Consider the following 20,524-nt stretch of genomic DNA (forward strand, 5'->3'; position numbering starts at 1 on the left):
GCAGCGGGCGGGTCAGGAGAGGTCTGCCACGCCATGTGGTCTCCTCCGGGGCAGGCGGGAATCGAACTCATTCGGAAGTGGCTTAAGCTTCTTTGTGCAATGCTTTAACCCGCTGCGCCACCAGAGAGGGCCTAGTTTGCCTCATCTTTTTCATCTAAACAGTCAAAATTTTAGACTGGGGGAAGAAGAAAATAACAAAAACCCAAAAAGGAGATAGTGACAAACCAGAAAGTGATGAATACAGTAGAAATAGTTTGCAAAGCACTTTTTAGTTAAAAACATAGGAATAGAAGAGAAAAAACATGCATCTCCCTAGGTATTGCACTGTCAGCAGATTTCCCAGAGTTCTTAACACTGGCAGGGCTGTGCAAACTTGAGCCTGCAGCCTAAGCTGCTTCCACTCTTCCCTGCACACATTCTGACAGCTTCCTCCACTCAAATCCACTTACTGGGTCAGTATCTTTTCACTATGACTTCCAAAGTGAGGGGAGAAATTCCTGTCTTAAGATGCCCTCTACATGACATTTCTCTTCATAAAAAGATAACTAACAAAGGAAGTGATTTCTAGCTTCATATAACAAGCCTTGGTGTATCTTCCTGATGCCATCCATAGAGTGAGGGGAGTTCTCACTGGAGGGGTGCAGTCATAGACAAAGTTTTTATACCCTCAAAATGCCACTTTTGTAGGTTTGCTCTAGAAATGCTCTATTGACTTAACAGACTGCTTATAGAGGCCTCAACTGGTCCCTGAAAGCAGATACAAAGAAGCCTATCCATGCTGCTGCTCAGCAAATCTTTGCAGAAGAACAGGCAAAGGAGACAGTGGGGTCTGTGGGATGCTGTTTTTCCCTTTGATGGAGACTTTCTGCTTTGGTGTAGCGTTTGCCTCCATTCATTAATTAACAGCTGTTAAACCTTTAAATGTACAATGTGAATACTTAAGTCTGTAACTGTTCTTGTTCATGTTTGTTCATTCAGGTATTCACAGAGGGTCACGACACTGTGACAGGCTATCCCAGCCAGTCACTGGAGCTCTGGGCGCGGCTGCTAGTGTGAATGGAGGGCGGTGAGAAGTACACCCCCTCTTCCTGATCCTCTGATGGGACAGGAAGTCACTTCCCTCAGGCCTGGCTTCTGCAGGCCTCCTGTGAGCCCATACCCCAGGTGAATGGCCATCTGCTTCCTCCTGCATGCTGTTGCCACCCACCCAGGAGACCCAAATGCCCTTCCCGTACCTCAGAACCCCATTGTGTCTCCGGGATACTCAGACAGCCTGTATGTCAGAGAACACTTAGGAAATTCTTGAATAGAAGAATGAAATGAAACCCATTTCTGCCCTCTACACAGAGTAAATATAACAATTTATATATTTATGTATATATATACATATATGGCCTCTGTCTTTCACTAGAGTGTACCAACACATCTGAGGCCTGTTCTGGCACACCTGGTGTACCTGTGCAGGAACAGTAGCAACAGTACTAGCACAAACTGTTGTTCATAATTTTATGTAATTCCCATGACAACCTAATAAGATACTTTAGCAAGAGGAATTGTGACTTGGAAAATTTAAGTGTGTCACTTATTCACACAGCAAGTGGCAGAGCTGAATCACCCAATCATTGGATGCCAACCTGAACATTCTTTTCGTAACTAATTGGTAGAATAAATACTCTTTGGACACTTAGGAACCCAGTATTGTTTTTTATGAAGATGTAAATTGAGTTCAGGTCCTGTTAGCAAAGCAATCAATGTTGAACTGAGAAATGGCAGACAGATCACCTGAATGATGGAAATGGACATACCTGATACATGGAGGGGGTCAATACTTCTGACCACCAGTCTATCCAGAGGGATGGGCTGATCGAGCACTGTGCATGAAACACCCTCTTTTATGACTGTTTGCAACTCAGGAGTAAGTGAAGGGCATATTAAGCCAGGGTCTGAGCCTCCAGGTTTCTGAAGTTAAACGGGAAAATATAACAGTAAGTAGAAAATCAGAGTTGGTGTGCATTCCTACAGTATGTTAAAGTATGTACACACTCAAAGCAAGCTGATTTCTAGACATAATCATTTGAAATCCATCTTACTATTCTTTATGGATCTCTTATTTAGGTAATGTCGGTTTACAATGTGATATGATTTCGACATACAGGTTTACACCTCTCCAGATACAGGCTGCCACACCATTCTTTATGGATCTTGAAAAACAGCTCCTTTAAGGATGTTGTGATTTATCGTGCTTCTGATTCTCAGGTTTAGATATCTGACTAGATAATGTCCATAATAGGAAACGTTTTGATCACCATCACATCAATGGGAAGTTCTTCATTTCCTGTATCTCTCTAAATATGAAACCTGAAAAAGGGGAGCCTCATTTTAGCCAGCTTAGTCCACTGGATCTAATATTAACTGAGATAATTTAGTGATTTCTATATAACTTGTAACTAATTAAAATTGTTTTAAATATATAGGATATTGGGGGTTTTTTTACATAAGGGTGTAAAAGAATGTGATTTCCTTGACCTATATTGTGCATTAAATAGCAAAGTGGAATTAAATTGTAAACTTGCTCAATTTTGCAGTCGATGTGAAGTGTGAAGACAGAATATTACCTTCTATATAATCAAACTGCCATTAATTCATGCGTTATTTGAGCCATTATATAGTGTAAAGGTAGGTTGTGCTGAGCACCAAGGTTTTTGAAGGGACTGGAGGTGTTTCAGGCTTGACTTGTTCAGACATTTAATCTGGATAACTTTCGATAGGAAATTACACATATCTCAAAAATAGTGACTCAGTATTCTGCAGCCTCTACTCCTTTCCAATCACCAATTATTCACAGATTGATTAACGGGAACTTAAAGAACCTTAAATTATTTAACTCATCTAACCAACATGCCATATGGAAGCTTCAATTATTAAAAAATAGGCAATACCCAGTCTCATTGTCTCATACCTCTGTAAGGCTAATAAGGATGTGAGTGGAATGAAAGAGCTTTAGGTATGTCTGATGGCTTAAGGCACATTGCAAGCCCCTCTTTCTATCCCCGAAGCAGGTGTCCTGGAGCCTTGGAGGTGACAGACTCCTGAGACCACTCAGGAAACAGAGTGGGAAAGGGGAGATTGGTTAGCAAGTCTTCAGTGGATATGAGACCCAAGGCCCATTGGGTGATAATAACAGTAATGAAAGCCATGACACTTGTCTTGTAGGGCAAATCTCCATTCTTGGAAGGTATTTGGTGGCTGTAGCTCCAGACTTATTTTGTCTGGAACAGCAGTTGTACATTTGTTTGGATCCTGCATAAATACATAGACACTGAGAGTATGGGGCTCCCTCCATCCCAGCCTTCAAATCATTTCTCAGATGGGGTCTGGGTACGCCTGTGCATGTGGTGATAGTTTAGAGGATCCTCACTAGGGCAGCTTTTGTTAACAGTGGGAAAATTGGGAGAGAAAAGGGCTGATGCAGAGAGATTATTTTGGTTTTGTTTATTTAGGCGGGCAGGCTTAAAGCCCTGCAGCTTCTGGAAGTTACCTCAAGAATATACAGACTAAGTTATTCTGAAAAATTCCCCTTATCTGACATCCTTAGGAACTGCCCTGGGGCTGCTACCTTTGTGGTTTTCAGTACAAAAAGATATGACTAAGATCCATTATTTCATTATGTCTCCATTTTTCAGAGGTGAAATCCAAGTTGATGTTAAAAATTGCATTTTCAGCAACCTGTTTGGAAACATTTCTAAACATATTTAGAAATAACAACATGTTACCTTCTTGTTGCGCTTAGTTTTGGTAACTAAGAGGAAATCAGCAAAGAGGAACAGATAAACATCTAGGAATCTTGTGTTTTCTGAGGAAAGAAAGAAGTTGAAATTGAGACTGGAAAGAGGTAGCAGAAAATATCTCGTAAGCCAGAGAATCCCTAGACTATTCTCAGCAATGGTAAGTATTTTAGCTACCACTGACTGAGGGCTGGTGTTCCACTGAGCAGTCAATGTTGGCCGCAATGATTATGCAACTATGCCGCAATGATTACGTCATAATCTCTGCCTTCAAGTCGTTTTAATTTTGGTGAAAGAAGATACACAATAAACTTTAAACAACATGTAAAATGAGTAAGTTTAGAAACTGACTGTTAAAATGTAAGTATGGTCATATGCAATAAATTGACTCAAAAGGACAAATGTGAGCATAAAATCAGGCCTTTTACACATGTTGCTGCAGGCAATTTCATTAGACTTAACTAGTCGCCACTGTGAAACAGAAATTCTGTTTAGCTAAGTGCTCCACAATCAGATCCGAGACTGACAAATTGTCACAACTCTACCTGAAATAGGCCTTTATTTTTTCTCAGTCTGGATGATGGTCCTCTGTTAGAGGATGGAGCAGCATTGCTGACTAAATCCAGTTCTGCAGCTACTTAAACACATATTCTTTACATGCTTCCCCTGTTTGGCCACCACATTTGTCTCTTAGACAGCTATTTTCTAGTTAGTTAGAAATAGCAATCTTTGGGGAGAAATGATTTAGTGAAGGGTATGCCAGCATGAAATACCATGGGAAGTTGGTTATGCTCCAAAAATGAAGCCTTGCATATTTTGTGAACAAGAAATTATACTTATTTGGTTCTAACACCACAGTTTTTAGGTTGGGAGAAATTTTGAAACACAATATGTCAGTGTTAGTTGTCACTGTCATCCCCACCATCATCAACATCAGCAATAGTTACAGAAAAGATGAAAGGAATCAAAACTGTTTTCCTAATGATTACTATCAGTGCGGCACCCATGATTCTCAGTCCAATGATTTTTCTATTCAAAATAATGTCTTGCTTCTAAAACTATGATCCCACCCCATTTCTCTGCTAACTCCACATCAAAGTCCCAGTGACTTTGATTTGCTTTGATATTACTATATGGTGCCTCCATCTGATGGACTTTGACTAGCACCGTGTACAAGTGCCTGATCTTAGTCATCCACATTCTATCACATTTAAGTGCTAGAAACATTTTATGGAAAATGGGATTGATCTGTACAATGTCCTTCTTTAGTGAGTCTCCCACCTGTGCAAGAACCCTGATTCTACGCAACATGTGAATGCACATCTGACATGACTGTTCATGGAGAGATGGTCGTCATCTTCTTCATCTGGAACCAGGACTGAAGCCAAAGACTGTTATTGGTGGTGGCCCCTGGAGGGGGAGTGCTGGTGAGGATAGATAGCCCCCAAAATACAACATATTGCATTGGGAACAGAGACTCATAAGAAATGTAAAGAATTGTAGAAGGTGTCCAAGGATTGAGCTTTTGGGATTTCAGTGTTTTCAAGTCTTGATTTCCACCCCCACCATGCTAATCTTCTAGAAGTCTATTGCAGGCCTGTGAAAGATGTGGGGAGGCCTCCAACAGCCAACCTCAAGGAGGAAAAGTTTGAAGACTTTGCAAGTAGCTGAGTGACTAAAACTGTTCCAAGTTTGCTGCTGTTAGGGCACATCAGGGATGGCCAAGATCCAGTGCGGGGCACCTCACTCAGCTGGTGAGTATGGCTGTTTGTGGGGTTGTTCAGTCACTGCAGCTGCTGTTTTGAGTGTCACTTGTCTAGTGCTCTCCTGGGGAATCTTGACAGCTCCAGTGAACATCTCCTGTGTGTCTTCTGCTGTAGTTGGAACCAGCTACAGTCTGACTGCCACAGGCTGCAGGTTGGCAATGGCAGGAAGATGCCATCTTGGGAGTGTTTGTATTTAGGACTTAAAAACACTGGAACTGCTTTGGGGCAGGTAAACAGCCATTTCTGACCTCAGTAACTCTTTGTTTTTCCCTGGTTTGGTAAATAAATCCATTATCTTTGTTCTCTGAGCCTGAGTAGTTTTGCAATTGTGCACGCAAGCGAAGAACCCAGATGGTGACCAGTAAATTATTTTTTCAGTGTCCTTGAGTTTTATTGCTCCTCACTGTTCTGTATCACATCCAGTGCCCATGGGGCTCTCATCATGTCCACCCCTGAACTGTAAAACTAACTCCCTCACCCCCTTCTCTTACCACCCTCAGTGTTATCAAGCAATCTTTCAAGCACAAACATGAGAACACTGGGAGGCATCTTTGACTCATTTCTTCTTCACCCATGTTACCAATCATGAAGCCTTCCTGTTTTCCCCTTTGAAACAGCTCTCACATTTATCATTTTCCATCCATTCCTGTTCTAACACTTTAGGACATGCCAGTGCATCTCACAGTGCCCAAGAGCTTGTAGATAGAGGGGAGGAGTGGATCAAAATCTCTGCTAATTCCAGGTGAGGCAGGCATGCGAGGAAACGGCACAGTACCAGGCTATGTTTTCCTTTCTTTGATTTCATTTTGTCACAATCGGTCATTATTTTTGAAATTATAAATGACATCAAGTAAAAATTTTCATTGTTTTCTTTCCAAATGTAAGTGTGAAGGGGGTGGTGCACAGTTTGAGGGGGGTTGGGAAATAGGCCCACGCTCTTCCCACTGCCAGGTGAGGGGGTTGCTGTCATGGCCCAACGTGACACAGTGGGTCAGGCAGAGCTAGAAGTGTCTCTGGTAATCAGCCTCCTAACCACATTGTCAACACCCACCCTTTCAGGGGCTTCTGCTTCCCAGCATTCTCCTGCTGTGCTCTTCATCAAGGATGCTCTGCCTCCTGTCCTTCCACTGGCCTCCACCCTTCCTTTCTGTCCCCCAAGCCCATCCCCAGTCCCAGGGGCTGCAGTCTGCGTCTAAACTTACACTGCAGGTCTGCTCACTGGCAGAGCCTCTCAACTACAGGGAAGGGTTCAGACAGCAGCATGTTATATCCTTCACAGATGTTTCCTAGGGTCACATGTGTCACATAACATGTTCTCAGTGTGGCCGCTCAGCTTGTTGAGGACTAAAACAAGTCAGATGATAACAGCTGACTTGAGCACTCACTAGATTCCAGACCTTGAGTTAAGCTCTTCATGTATGTCATTTCATTTTAATAACAGCCTTATGTGATAGATATGATTATCCATTTTACAGAGAGAAAATGGAAAGCAAGGACTAATTACAATGTGAATTATTTTACCAAGCATAATTCCTTAACTCCAAGCTCTTTGATTCACATCTCCTAGTATTTTGGTTATAGGCAAATACAAGTTCTTCTACCCATCTATTGGCAGCAATTGGACAAGTTTACAGAGCAGCAAAACTATTGGTTCTATTATTGTTGTTGTTATTAATACTGAGATAATTTCAATTTATGGTACTGTATCTGATTTAGGAGCACAAGTTCACACATCCACCACCAAAGTGCCTATTACCTCACCACCGTTCAGCAGCCCCCTCCACTTTGGCTGCACCCTCAGTTCCCAAGATGTTGGATTTTGAAAGGAAGCAGTTATTTACCTGCAAGGGTTAATTTTCCCTCATAGAGAAGGTGTCTGTTGGTTGGTGACAAGATATTTTCTGCCATGTGTTCTTTTAAAATGTGTTTCAGGCCCTTTCAAAACAAGGGAGAAAATCAAAGAGATGTTCTTAGTGAGTTGAACAGAACATGTTCCAGAAGCGGACCCAAGAATGGGGGACAATGGGAGAAACTCTCAGAGGCAACCCCCAAGGATGCAACGTATTGCGTCCTGAAAACCATGTATTTCCAAACGTTTGGCAAAGAGCATAGGTCTTAACTGATCATTTTTGTACCTCTGGGATGAAGAATCTTTTATCTCTGTCCCAAAGTGGAGGCCACACTATAATCTCCTGTAGATGTCTACATTTTTGGAAGTTGTCAAGCCACTTCACCTTTCCTTCAAGATCCCCTGAAAGATAAAATAACACCCAAAACATATTTAGATACATGTGACTTTACGGTATGAATTTTAACCCAGATCTACAGAAATCATTTAGTGACATTGACTGCCTCGGAGCCAAACCATGCTCTTAGGTTCATTTAACATATTGCTTGCTGTTTAAATGTCTTAGAAAAACTCGCTCATTTGAAGTCAGCCTCTTGCAGAGAAAAATGAAGCTTAAATAATTCAGTAAATTGTAAATGTATGGTGCATTTTTGTTTCAATGACATTAATAAAGTCCTTGATAGTCTTTTCTTATTCCTTGCTACACAGCTTATAATTAGAGGAAGAAAAAAATGAGATGAATGAGGATAAATGTATCTTTTTGTCCTAATCGTAAAACATGTATTTGCTTCATGGTGGGGACGATTATTTCTTTCTGTTAGGGACTCCTTTTTTCTTGTGAAAGCTTGTATTAATTGTCCAATATTTTTTTTTTTTAAGATTTATTATTTGTGCGTACAGAACTGGGGTACAGGCCAGAGGCTCAGGGGCGGCGAGAGGCTTCACCAGAGACAGAGTGGGGAGCAGAACAGGCAGATCAACGAAGTACACTGCTGAGGGGAGCAGCGGGTGGGTCAGGAGAGGTCTGCCACACCATGTGGTCACCTCCGGGGCAGGCGGGAATCGAACTCATGCGGAAGCAGCTTTAGATTCTCAGTGCTGTGCTTTAACCCGCTGCACCACCAGGGAGGGCCTAATTGTCCAATATTTTAAATAGCATATTGCTATGGAGACTTAGAAATGATTTTTGGCAACCAGATGGGCAAGTCATTCACAGAGAGGATCACATGGTTAGAGGATTCCGTGAGGACCCATCATTGCTAATTTCGTAGACTTCAAAGCAGGCCACAGGAATCTCTTCCTTCAAAACGAGAATCCATGTTTTATTAAGAAATCTTCAAAACAGAAACTATTATCATCCTCATCTGCCTATCCACATGAGTAATAATCTTCAAAATAATTTTTAAAGGTAATATTCTTAAAAAAGGAAGTCTTTTTAATGTGAAATTTTCTCTTATTCTCAGTAAACATAATTACAGTTCTTTGGGTCCCTTTAACACAATTTGAACCAAAAATAATAATAATAATAATAATAAAATGACAAAGAGGAAAGAAATGCCCAAGAGAATGGTCATTTTACTTTGAAGGTTACAAAAGAAAAATTATAGTATTTCTGTACAGTTGGTCATCATCAGTTTGGATTGTCCTCTTTTGATGCTTCCCCAGGAAATCTTGGTTTACAAGCATATATCATGGTCTTTTGTATTTGAATTTGATTATACCGAACTCCATCAATCAACTGTAGTTATTATAGGGCTTGCTCTGTACCCATTCTCGACTTTGGTTCTAAAGATGTTGGCATTATTTTTAGATTGGCCTTAAATTTCAGTGTCCTAAAAATGATGACTGGCAATTTATCCTCCGGAAGGGCTTCCTGTGGTGTTTGCTTGTGCTTGCTTTGTGTGAGGGTTCAGTGTGGATGTTAAAAACAAAGTCATCTGGGAAGTAGGACTTTTCCTGCCTGAACTCACTTCTGAAAACCTTCAAGACAGAGCGGTGTCCTGAGTAAACTTAGTGCTGAGGTCTCAAGGGTTTGTCAGGATGTGACTGGGGCCCATTGTTGTGGGTGTTTGATTTACAATAAACTCCAACTTGAGTCCACGTTTCCGAGAGCCATGACCTCAAGTCAATGGAATGGAATGGAAGCCCAGATGGTTCCCAGGAGCCACAGCTTGCCACTCCTCACCCCCAACCTTTGATTAAGCTTGCTCCGTGCTCTGCATCACTCATCACAGGGACTTACGAATTGACTTTTCAACTTTGTCCTTGAGGGAGTAGATCATGATTTTCTCCGTAGAATCTGTACTCCTTTTCCAGATATTCTTCAGCAACAAGGGGTATCGAGTCAACCGGTGCAATGGGGCCACGAGTAGCTCAGGCAGGTGAAGCCGTTTGCACTGCTCATTTTGCTCACACCACTGGGGAAGTCAAAAGCAGATGTATCAGAACATCATTTGGCCACTCAGCCACTAAGAAGATGGAATATGAGAAACTGTCAGTGTTTTTACTGTTATCACTTACACGGTGTACCAGTGCCCTAGCTGAGTCAAGTCATACGCCACAGATTAGACATTGAGTTTGAAAGCCCCATAGTAGATGACCTTTCCCACTGCCCACCTGCAGCTAGTGCTTGGTGAGTGGAGTGCCAGGATGCAGGTTTCAGTGCTTGTTGAGACCCTTTCCCTTCTTCATACTCAAATGCCTTTCTGTAAAGTGGGGGAAGGCACTAAATGACCTATAAGTTCTCACCGACCTCAAAGTGATTGTGGCTCTTATTGGGGGTTGGAAGGGATGGACCAGGAAGGAGGGACATAGAGGGGAAAGGCTAGGAGGGGTGATGGTGGGAGGGAGGGGTGTGGAGAGGTCTGGTCAGTGGTGTTGGCCACTGCTGTTTCTGCCAGCCCATGGGTGGCAACCTGGCCACTGAGTGTCTGAGGAGCTCCAGTAACTGGCATCTCAGCAGCACACAGGAAGTTCCTCAGAACACACAGCCAGGGGCAAGTGTCTCAAGTTTACAGGTCTGAGGGAACAGTTCTGGCTGCCAGCTCCAACTGCTGTAGGGTAAATGTGACAACACCCAGTATCAGTCAGACAAACAGCATCAGCTAAGCCATTTAGACCAAGACCTAGGCAGGGATGGTGGAAGGTCTTAATAAAGTCTCAGAGGACTTTAGAAGAGAGACAAAGACATGTGACCATTCTAAAAGGAGCTGTAAGTTCTTCCTTCATCACTCTGTTTTCTTCACTTTTCAAGTCCATTAGGAAAGAGCGAACATCTTTCATGAGAGGTCAGAGATCAAAGGGCTTTTCATGGTGAGTCTATATCAGTGGGGGAGGTTTTGTGTGTTTAGGGGAACAGTGAAAAGAATTCAAGGTTTCAAATAAAAAAAATCCTCCTTATACATCTGTCATGGTGAGACACTATCTGGGCTGGAATAACATTCTTGGACTCTTGGGAAACTTCCTGAAGTCCATGATAGCTCATGTGTAAAATGCAGATAACAAGAGTGACTAGCTCATCAGATTGGCAAGAGGTTTTAAGGAAATAATCCACCCAAAGTACCCAGAGCAGTGCCTGATGCTTTCTGAACATGTGGTCCCAGGCAGGTGGAGATCATAGCCTTATCAAGGGAGCAGCTCTCAAAGAGGCCTGGTACAAAGTTTGTTCTCTCTCTATCCCGCCCTCCCTCCCTCCTCCAGAGGAGAGGGAGTGAGGGCTGATGGCAGGGCTGACTGCAGTCTTGCCTTTGGATTGCTCTATCTGTGTACATGTGAGAATCATCCATCTCATATACAAATGTAGACTACCCTTCTGTATCACAACTGACTTAGGATTTCCCCATTGTTTGGTGGCTAAGTCTTGTTAAAGTCATCAACACCTACCTTGAAAGAGAGAGAAATGGATCTAGATTCCCCCCAGTTTGGAGGCCAGGCTAGGAATCTAATCTATCTTTTCAAGGAAAACTTTAGCAACATAATTATTCATATATTTGGAAATCTAATGAGCTTTTCCAGTTTTAATTTGAGTCAAAAAAACACTGAAAGATGAAGCTATAAAAATAGGAGTAAGGCTCTTTCCCAAAGCTCATTCATCCTTCTCCACACCACACCCAGGCTTCCTGGCTCATTTGGGCCAGGACACAAGTGCACTATTCACAGCTGAGCTTCTGGGAACTCTGACAGCCTTTCCTCCCACACCTCAGGGATGATGCTCTCCTCAGGGCTTCTTGCAGCTTCAGAAAGAGCTGGTTTTCTGGAAATGTTGGATCATTTTCTCTGGATTATGCTAAAGAACTCAGGCAAATATAGAAAAATTATAGTTTAGACTAGGGAAGTGTCAAAAGAGAGATTGAAGGAACTAGGAAAATCAAGGACAGTAATTTCCAGGTTTGCTTATTAGCAAACGCCAAGGGCTCCTTGAAGAACTTTTCTAAGACTTTGGGATCCACAATCACCATGTTGTTCAACATTAGGGATGACATCTTCCATTACAATCTACTTCACATTATGATATACTGGAGGGGGTGCCATTCAATGTACAGGGTACACCTAGCTTTTGTGCAATAGATTTTGTACAAAAGAACAAGTTCTTTAAGAGTCAAACTTCTAGTTACAAACAGAGCTGTGTTTTTTATTCTGGTTTTCTCCTTACCACATGCTAATGTCTTCCACCAACAAACCAATGAACAAATAAAACATTTTTAAGCTCCAGCTATAGTTTTAAGAGGAATGATTTTCAGATGGGCACCATTTAAAGTTCCTCAGTGGACAGTGCCTGATGTATTTAAATACAAGTATTTGTATTTAAAGTGGACTGTGGGTAATTTATATTTATCCTTTCTTATTTAATTAGGGTACAAATTTTCCAGTCGAGTTTCTCCCATTATCCAACAGCAGAACATTTCTATGTCTTTCTTAAATGGAAATGGGTATAAAGCAAAGAAGCAAATAACATTAATTTGAATGAAAATTTTGAGCATGTTCAGACCCCCCAAATAACCTATTATATCATACTAACATGTGGTGTAGACAGGAATGACATGATAAATACACAGTCTGTGTAAAGTAACTCTCAGGGGAGGAGGTTAGCTCAGGGTATTGCTGCTCCTTGAACGGTTGCTGCAAAACAAATACTGAATGCGATTTTCATTTTTGTCTTAAAAGTGAATGTCTGATTTAGATTTCTCTGGTGAATGAAAACAGATACTGATGCAGATTTTTCTTAAAGGTGAGTGGTGTAATATGACTTTTGAAAAGCAGCAGTGAATACATGCTCCTGTTATACCCAAAGAGTCCCAGGAAAGACATGAAAGAAAATGGTACTTCACTTTTAAATAGATTCCAAAGTCATCTCTCTGCCTTAGGCTCTCCAGATAAAAGACAGCAGCTGAGTAATTCAGGCAGTAGGTCTGGTGACTCTGAAAGAGGCTTCCTCGGAAATACTGCAAAGAGATTGCAAAGGGGACAGTCAGTCAATAGAAGCACAGAGAAACTGACCCTGGACAGCCTTCCTTTTCCCCTTGATTTTATCATTAACTAGAAGTGGGAAAATTGGAGAATCTCGTGTTATCAAGTATGAGCTATGGGTCAATAGAAACAGATAATCTCCATGATCAACATTAAAAAAAATATGTCATTTTATCATATAGTGTCACTTATATTAGAATACAGATAAACTAAATCAAACTAATCACTAACCATAGAAATCTCAACACAAAATGTGCCCAGTAGCTGAGGGTGGAGGACTATGGGTGTCTTGGTGAAGGGTGTGGTGTGTACCATGTACCTGAGGGGAATGAGCCTATGTTTACAGTGCTGTAAGCCAATGTCACCTCAGTAAAATATATGTATATATATAAATATATGTGTATATGGTATTTTAACAATAATAACCTTTGAGCTGACCCCTCAATAAGTCACCTTCCCTTCCTCCATATTTTTTTTTAAAGATTATATTCATTTTATTTTATGCTTACAGAACTGGGGTACAGCCAGAGGTGCAGGGGCAGTGAAAGGATTCACCAGAGACAGACTGGGGAGCAGAACAGGCAGATTGATGAAGTACACTGCTGAGGGGAGCAGCAGGAGGGTCAGGAGAGGTCTGCCATGCCATGTAGGTCAGCTCCCTGGCAGGGGATTGAACTCATGCTGCAGTGGCTTCAGAGAGCTTCATAATGTGTTGTTTTAACCTGTTGCACCACCAGGGAGAGCTCACCCCATATTTAAAAAAGATTTGATTTAGTATATCTTAATTTAATTCATCCTTTATTTCTGTGTATACTTTGTTGAAGTTCATATTTGCTGCATCAAACCTAGTAACAAATGCTGCTCTTGACTTTTGAACACATGTTGGTTGTTGTTGAGCTTGTGTTGCGGGTAGAGAAAGAACACTCGGCCTAAGAAGCCACTAAAGGAAGTAACAATAGTCAGGGCAAGGAAAATGAAAACCCTAAAACACTATTTCATTATACAACAAAAGTACTTTGTCCTCTTGATACAACATGGGGAGACAATAATGAGGAGCAATATCAAGTTTTGTCATTCATCATTGAAATAATTTGGAAAGGATTGTGTTTATTTTTGAGGGTTGGTGATATTGCAGGTAATAGGGGAGAAAGGAGGACTTGGAGGTAACGGGAGGATCCACTTATAGTCTCTAAGACCATGAGACTCATTACGAGGAGGCAACTTTCTTTGCTTTCTTTAATTTTAAATTAATTAATATATATTTTACATCATTGCTCATTTTTGTACAATGTATGCTTTCTCTCCTCATGTGTAGTCTCCCTCAAATATCCACTACCAGTTCATCTGTGCACCATCACCGTAGTTTCACGGAGGCACTTTGAAGACCATAAATGGTCATATTTAGAACCCACTTCTGCAACCCATTATCTATGTGACTTTGGTCAAATTCTTTAACATCTTCATTTCTTTTTCCTTGTCTTGCTCCAATGGCTCACAAGTGAATACCATGGACCCCAACTTCCAGTTGGTGAACTTATGAGATGGTGCAGTTAACAATTACAGCTCATCTACGTCCCCTTCCTCAGGATTAGGTGCATCTCTCCATTGATGGTGAGCTTGGTCATGTGGCTTTCTTTGGCTAATGAAATAGCAATGACTATGCCTTGTATTGCTTCAGCAGAAACTTAGAGTCAGTGAGAGCTTTGGACACTCATGTCTTTGCCAGGTCAACTGGACATGTTCCACATGGTGCTATCCAACATGGTTCCCCAAGTGAGGGGACAGAGCGCAACCATGGACATATATCATGCCACTGAGATCTGGGGGTTACTTGTTATTATGGCAAAATTTAAGTGTCTAATCTGACTAGACACTTAAATTTAGGAAAAGTCTTTATAACTCACCTTTATATGTACCAGCATGTCGCTGTCTCATGTGGATTATATTAGAGACTTTCAATAAAACTCTGTCGATGTCCCATGCTTGGGTAGGGTACAAGTGCTCTTAGGCTATGGTCTGAACACTTGTGTCCCCTCAGCTTCCCCAGATTCATTTATTGAATCTTAACCTTTAATGTAATGGTACTAGGAGGTGGGATCTTTGGAAGGTGATTAGGTCAGGAGGGTGGAGCCTCATGAATGAGATTCACATACCTCTCAGAGGCTCCAGAGAGCTCCTGGACCCCTTCCACCATGTGAACAACAGGAGATTATGACCCAGAAGAAGACCCTTGCCTGACTAAATTGGCACCTGACCTTGGAATCCGCTTTTCATATGTGAGAAATGCAATATAAACCACCCAGTCTGTGGTATTTTATTATAACAGTCTGAGAAGACAAAGACAATTCCTGTGTTTTGATGAGAAGTTGGTATTTGTCCAGACTTTATTAAGAGCTAAATAAAAAAAAAAAAATAGAGGTTCTAAAGGAATAGGAGATCTTGAGATATTTACTAATTTCCAACTATTTATATTCTTTCTCATGTTTTTTCACAGCATTACTTATTCAAGTATTCCTTTAAAGTTCACTGGATCTCTCTATTAGTTTATTACCAATTTCCTGCTTAGTTCACGTGTTAAATATTTCTCCTTTTTATTACCTCATCCAAGCATCACTTCCCCTCAAAGAATTTGTCTGTGACCCCCTCACTATTTACACCCCACCCCCACCTTGAAAACTTTCCTTCATAATATCTATATTCCTTTTTATCCCAGTGTTTATATTTCTGATTATTATTGTTATTATTATTATTATTATTGTTGTGGTTAATTATTGGTGTCATTACTGGATTAAGTGTTCCCCTACTAGACTGAAAACTCCCCAAGACCATGGGCTGCCTCTAATTTTGCACCTGTTGTGCACAGCACATCAACTCCACAGACGTTTTGCAGGTGCTCAGTGCATCTCAATCTGTTTCTCTCAGATTGGATTCTAAGGCTTCAAATCTTGCTAAATGAGAACAGACAGGGACTGGATTAAAAAGTTCAAGGTAAAAAAGAGCAAAGAAGGAGGCTCAAATATCTAATGAAGAAATAAGGCACATTTATCAAATTGGGGCTTCAGGTTTTCCTCTTTTCTCTTTCGTCCAGACACAGACGACTTATTAAGAATATTGATGGATTTGAAGGCTTGTTTTGTTCCTTTCTAAGAGACTGACACTTTTGTTAGAAGAACAGCTGAACCGTGTAATTAGCCTACACAAACTATTGCCATGAATATTGCTTTAAATGGAAGTCATTTAAAAAACAGACTTGGAAATGATTTTTCCATGTGTGCAGGTTTTGTATTAATAAAACCCACACAAGACGTGACAATAGGAAAACAGAATCTGCAAGTTATTTTTGAAAATGTTGACTTGTGGAGAAAGGGATGGTTCCTCTGTGGGTGGAGCTGGTGAAACTTTCCCAGGAACAATGAAAAACAAAGAAACAAGTAGACGAGAACAATGATCGGGGAGGTGGGTGAATTTATGGGCATGGAAACTGAGATCTCCTGCAAGGATTTTACCTTTGCGAGCACAGAGATGAAATCCATTGGCGGTGAAGTCTCTGAAGTTTCGACATAGTCTTTGATGATACTGAAAAGGCTGTTCACAAAACCAGAGCTTGTCTAGGACCAGAGAGAAAGAAAATGAGAATACACACACACAGGGGTGGGGGTGGGGATGTCAGGAATAAAAATTTGATGAAATTCAAATATCATTGTCACAAATCTTTTCCATTTCAAATTAATCTCCTAGCAAAATTTGAAGACTCATTTTCCTACATTCTCCAATATATGTATATATTTTTCCTATACATTTTCTTATGAATAACTTCTTTTTAGTGTCTCTCCTCTCTCCTTTTTTTAGAGGAAAGATATTGTTTATTTATAAGAAAATATATTTGAGAATAAACATTCAGGAAAATTTGTAGAAATTGTAGGGATATATTTACTTCCTTAAATAGTTAGGGGAAAATGTTACTAAAGACTGGTCAATATTTGTAATGTATTGAAAAGATGTCAGTGGACATTTAGATTTACTTTTCATCCTGACCACAGGAGTATATGGGTCTGGAACATGGAATAAATCATCTCCCAATATAGAATATAACACATGGGAATAGATCGAGCATGAATTTTCATGATTTTCTGGTGAATTGTGACACATGACTTCTGGCATCATCTTATTTTGTTTACCTGACTTAACTCTTCCAGATTTGCAAAAAGTCTCCATAAATCCACATCTAGGAGATACTCATGAGCTTGTAGATATTTTAGTGTATTCATGAAGACCTTAAAAAAAATAAATGAAAGCACATTACTTTCTGGATGGAAATGTACCCTTTCCTTGAACATTCAACACAGACCTCCCAAGTAGAACTTTACAAAACAATTTAGAACTCAGGGTTTTCAGGGTTTAAGGATTTTTTTTTAACTAAATGCCAACAATGACATTTGAGCTCCAGAGAACACAGGTGCACTGCACTCCTCTGCAAGAAGCTTGCTGTTACCCAACCACATTCCTATGGAACATCATCTGTTCAAATGGACTTTCACCACCTTATGGTGCCAAAGAAGACTGTCTCCCTTCTCACCAGCAGCAAGAATTGCTTAAGCTCATACTGTAACAATATGTTGCTGAGTTTTCATTCATCTCTTCAGCAAAAGCCCCAACTATGCTTTATTTTCAGGGAATTAAATTAGTTGTCTATTTTAGAGTTCTTCTGTAAGAAAGCTGTTAGACAGCCAACCATTACTGATTCCCATTTCCACATAAAAAGAGAATTAATGAGTTACTATTTGATAACTGGTAAGAGGTTTAGATTTGGATAAAGGCATTAAGTATTAATGAAATCACTGAGGAAGTGTTAATATTCTTATGTGATAGGATGTTTTCAAACAGTAGCAGAATTACCTTGTAGCCAGCTAAGAAAGAACTACAACCATCACAGATGCCCTGAGTCTATAAACTACAGAAAGACAAATTTATTGCATTAGAATTACTTTGTATAAATATGATGAAGCAGTCAAAGGGACCTGCTATTTAAGAATCCTTGGTATGAAAAGAAGGATGTTAGAAAGCCAACTTTACCAATTCCTATTTCTCGTAATATTCTAGAAATTCATATTTCTAGTAATTATGTAGTGAATGATTCTTAAACTTACTCCATTACAGTTTCTGATTCAGTGGGTCTCTGAACGATTCCGGAACATGCATTCCTGACACATTTCCAAGTGATCTGGATTCTGTTGGTTTAAGGCCTGCACTTTAAGGACCACTGACATTGCTTGTTCTAAAATACTTAGTGCTGGCTGTAAGGAAATCTGTCAATCCCAAGCTTTTAAAATCATAATTGTAAGAAACAGAACTCATTCTTATAGGTAAATTCAGATCATTCAAAAGAAATAGCCTTCTTAGTATAAGACGTTTTGTTCTGCAGAAATTTTGGTCATTAAAAAATATATTATAGCCTCCAGTATATTTGTTTTACGTGAGTTACAAAATTCTTTATGAGCAATCCTGGAAAATTCATATTGATGTATAGAGGGAATTATATAACTACTCTAAATACATCATGGCATTAGAAAATAGGTAGACTCAAACTGGTTGCTGTCAAAACAGAAAATGCTGGTTTGAAAATCTTATGCAGTTTGCAGTGGGATAAAACATGTGTTACTAGGTTCTGCAGGAAGTAGAGAGCAGGGCAGTGCTCTGCAATACCCTCTTGTGACCACCCAGTTCCATGTTCCCCATCGCTAACATTGTTACTGGGAGTCGAGCTAATATGTAGAGACAGCATTGACTCTAGAAACACTTTATTTTTCAGATCACTGGCTGCTGACCCGAGATAATGGAGGGCTTAGCACCTGAATTCTGGTCGCCATTGGCCTGAGAGAATGGAAGGATTGTTCTGCCATCTTGTTTTAAGCTGGTCTTTACAGAATGAGTTAAACCAAAACACAGACATTCAGATTCCCTCATAAATTACTCGTGGCTTCTTTTGCGCTGCCACGGGCAGCTGAGCAAGGCATGAAGACCACATGACTGCAAGGTCTGAAGTACTTACTGTCTTTACAGAAAGCTACCAACCCCTGGAGTTAGGGAATGGAGGACTAGGCTTTCTTAAATTCACATGGCAAGTCCAGGACTTGACCTTCAATCTCCCATCACAGTGCTTCTTCCTGCATGAGAGAAGCCATAGTGGCTTATGGGCAGAGACAATCTTGAGAGCAAAGAGGCTCAGGATCCCTGTGATCTTGAAACGATCTTCTCCCTCTAGAGATGTTCCCCAAGGAAGTCTCTGCTCAGAGCATCACCAGGTCAGGGCTGCACCATGGGACAACCTGAGAGTCACCATTTACATAGCAGATACCAGGCCTGCTCCAGGTAACCTTATTCCACCAGACTACAAGTGGATGGTTGCCCAGAAATTGACTGCCCTGTTTGTGAGGGAGCAAGAGCTTCACAGAGGGATCTGATGAAAGATGAAAGGGCTGTGTTGAGGGTGGCTGTGTGCACCCTGCTTCAGCTGTGTGTGAGCACAGGATGGGAGGAAGAGAGAAGGGATCCAGGCATCAGAGATGGATCTGGACAGTTAACTTAGAAGATCTCGTCCATTCTGGAGAGGCTACGTGGACAAGAATGAGGAGACAAATTGCAGACAAGCAAAAGTAAACAAGTAATCTCCTCAAAGAAGGGACTCCCCCACCCAACTTTCCTTTTTTCAGCACGAAAGAGGAAAGCAAGGGCCAGAGAATCAAATGAAACTTCTCCATGTGCTATAAAAGCCAAAACCAGCATTACCACTTTAAGAACCAGTAAGTGGTCCAGGAAGTAGGTGCATTCGCTGGTGAAGAGCTCCCACATGGCCTCCTGCTGCTTCCACAAGTCCAGCTGGTCTGTAGGGAGACTCTGATGTGTTTCTACCACTTCATTCCAGGTCTTATCCTTCGCATGGGAGAAAACAGAACAAAGCATCTCCATTTACTTGGACTTGCTGTCCAACAGCAGGAACAAGCAACCCCCCAAATCATGATTTCCCTCTGCATGTCTTGGCCATCTGGCTTGGTGGCCATCTGGCTTGGCACCTCAAACTCCCCAAACAGCAGCTTCTCTCTGTCTGGCTTTGGGATGCCGGGTCCTGATGGTAGGAAGCACGGAGAGCACGCTGCTGTTATTTTTAGTTAAAATTAAAAGGAATTCAAATTGATGTTGAATTCTGTGTCAGGATTTTATGAATCCCCTTCAGTGCATTGAAAAAATAAATCCTCAAGAAACTGCATATCCAGAACTGGGTAATTTAATATAGGTTCAATGGCAAAATGTGTTGAAATGAACTACTGAGGAATCATAAAATTCTGAAAGCTTAAAGAGGCCTTTAGAAACTGTCAAAGCAAAACAGCTTTGTTTTCAAATGATGAAATTGAGGTCCAGCGAGGAGAATAGTAGTAACATCTCTTTAACATTTATCTTGGGCTTCCTGGATGACAGAGTGGCCCCAGACCGATGCCCTAATTTAAAATAAAATGAATTTCCCAAGACTTCAGTGTACATTTGAGAGAGAAGACCTCATCCCACCCAGCTTCCCACTCCACGTGTCTTGCTGTTGTTATGAACCAGAAAATAACTGGACAACTTAAAGCAAAAACTAAAACCAAAAAGAAGCCACGTCACAC

General features: G+C 40.9%; 1 protein-coding gene across 2 annotated transcripts in view; it reads right to left on the reverse strand.

The window, feature by feature from the left end:
• PLEKHG7 (pleckstrin homology domain containing, family G (with RhoGef domain) member 7) overlaps positions 1–20,524 on the reverse strand; it is a 36,272-nt gene that overhangs the window by 5,252 nt on the left and 10,496 nt on the right. For both annotated transcript variants that reach the window (XM_012720675.1, XM_004675817.2), the window contains 9 exons: positions 19,653–19,796; positions 17,045–17,140; positions 16,373–16,474; positions 12,728–12,841; positions 9,643–9,817; positions 7,687–7,802; positions 7,393–7,486; positions 3,774–3,853; positions 1,806–1,959 (listed from right to left, as the gene is read on the reverse strand). In XM_012720675.1, coding sequence (XP_012576129.1) covers positions 1,806–1,959; positions 3,774–3,853; positions 7,393–7,486; positions 7,687–7,802; positions 9,643–9,817; positions 12,728–12,841; positions 16,373–16,474; positions 17,045–17,140; positions 19,653–19,796 — 1,075 coding nt within the window. The remainder of the gene's footprint in view (positions 1–1,805; positions 1,960–3,773; positions 3,854–7,392; positions 7,487–7,686; positions 7,803–9,642; positions 9,818–12,727; positions 12,842–16,372; positions 16,475–17,044; positions 17,141–19,652; positions 19,797–20,524) is intronic.

The sequence above is a fragment of the Condylura cristata genome, unplaced genomic scaffold, assembly GCF_000260355.1.
Source record: "Condylura cristata isolate star-nosed mole 26May11 unplaced genomic scaffold, ConCri1.0 scaffold00004, whole genome shotgun sequence".
Classification (NCBI taxonomy): Eukaryota; Metazoa; Chordata; class Mammalia; order Eulipotyphla; family Talpidae; genus Condylura; species Condylura cristata.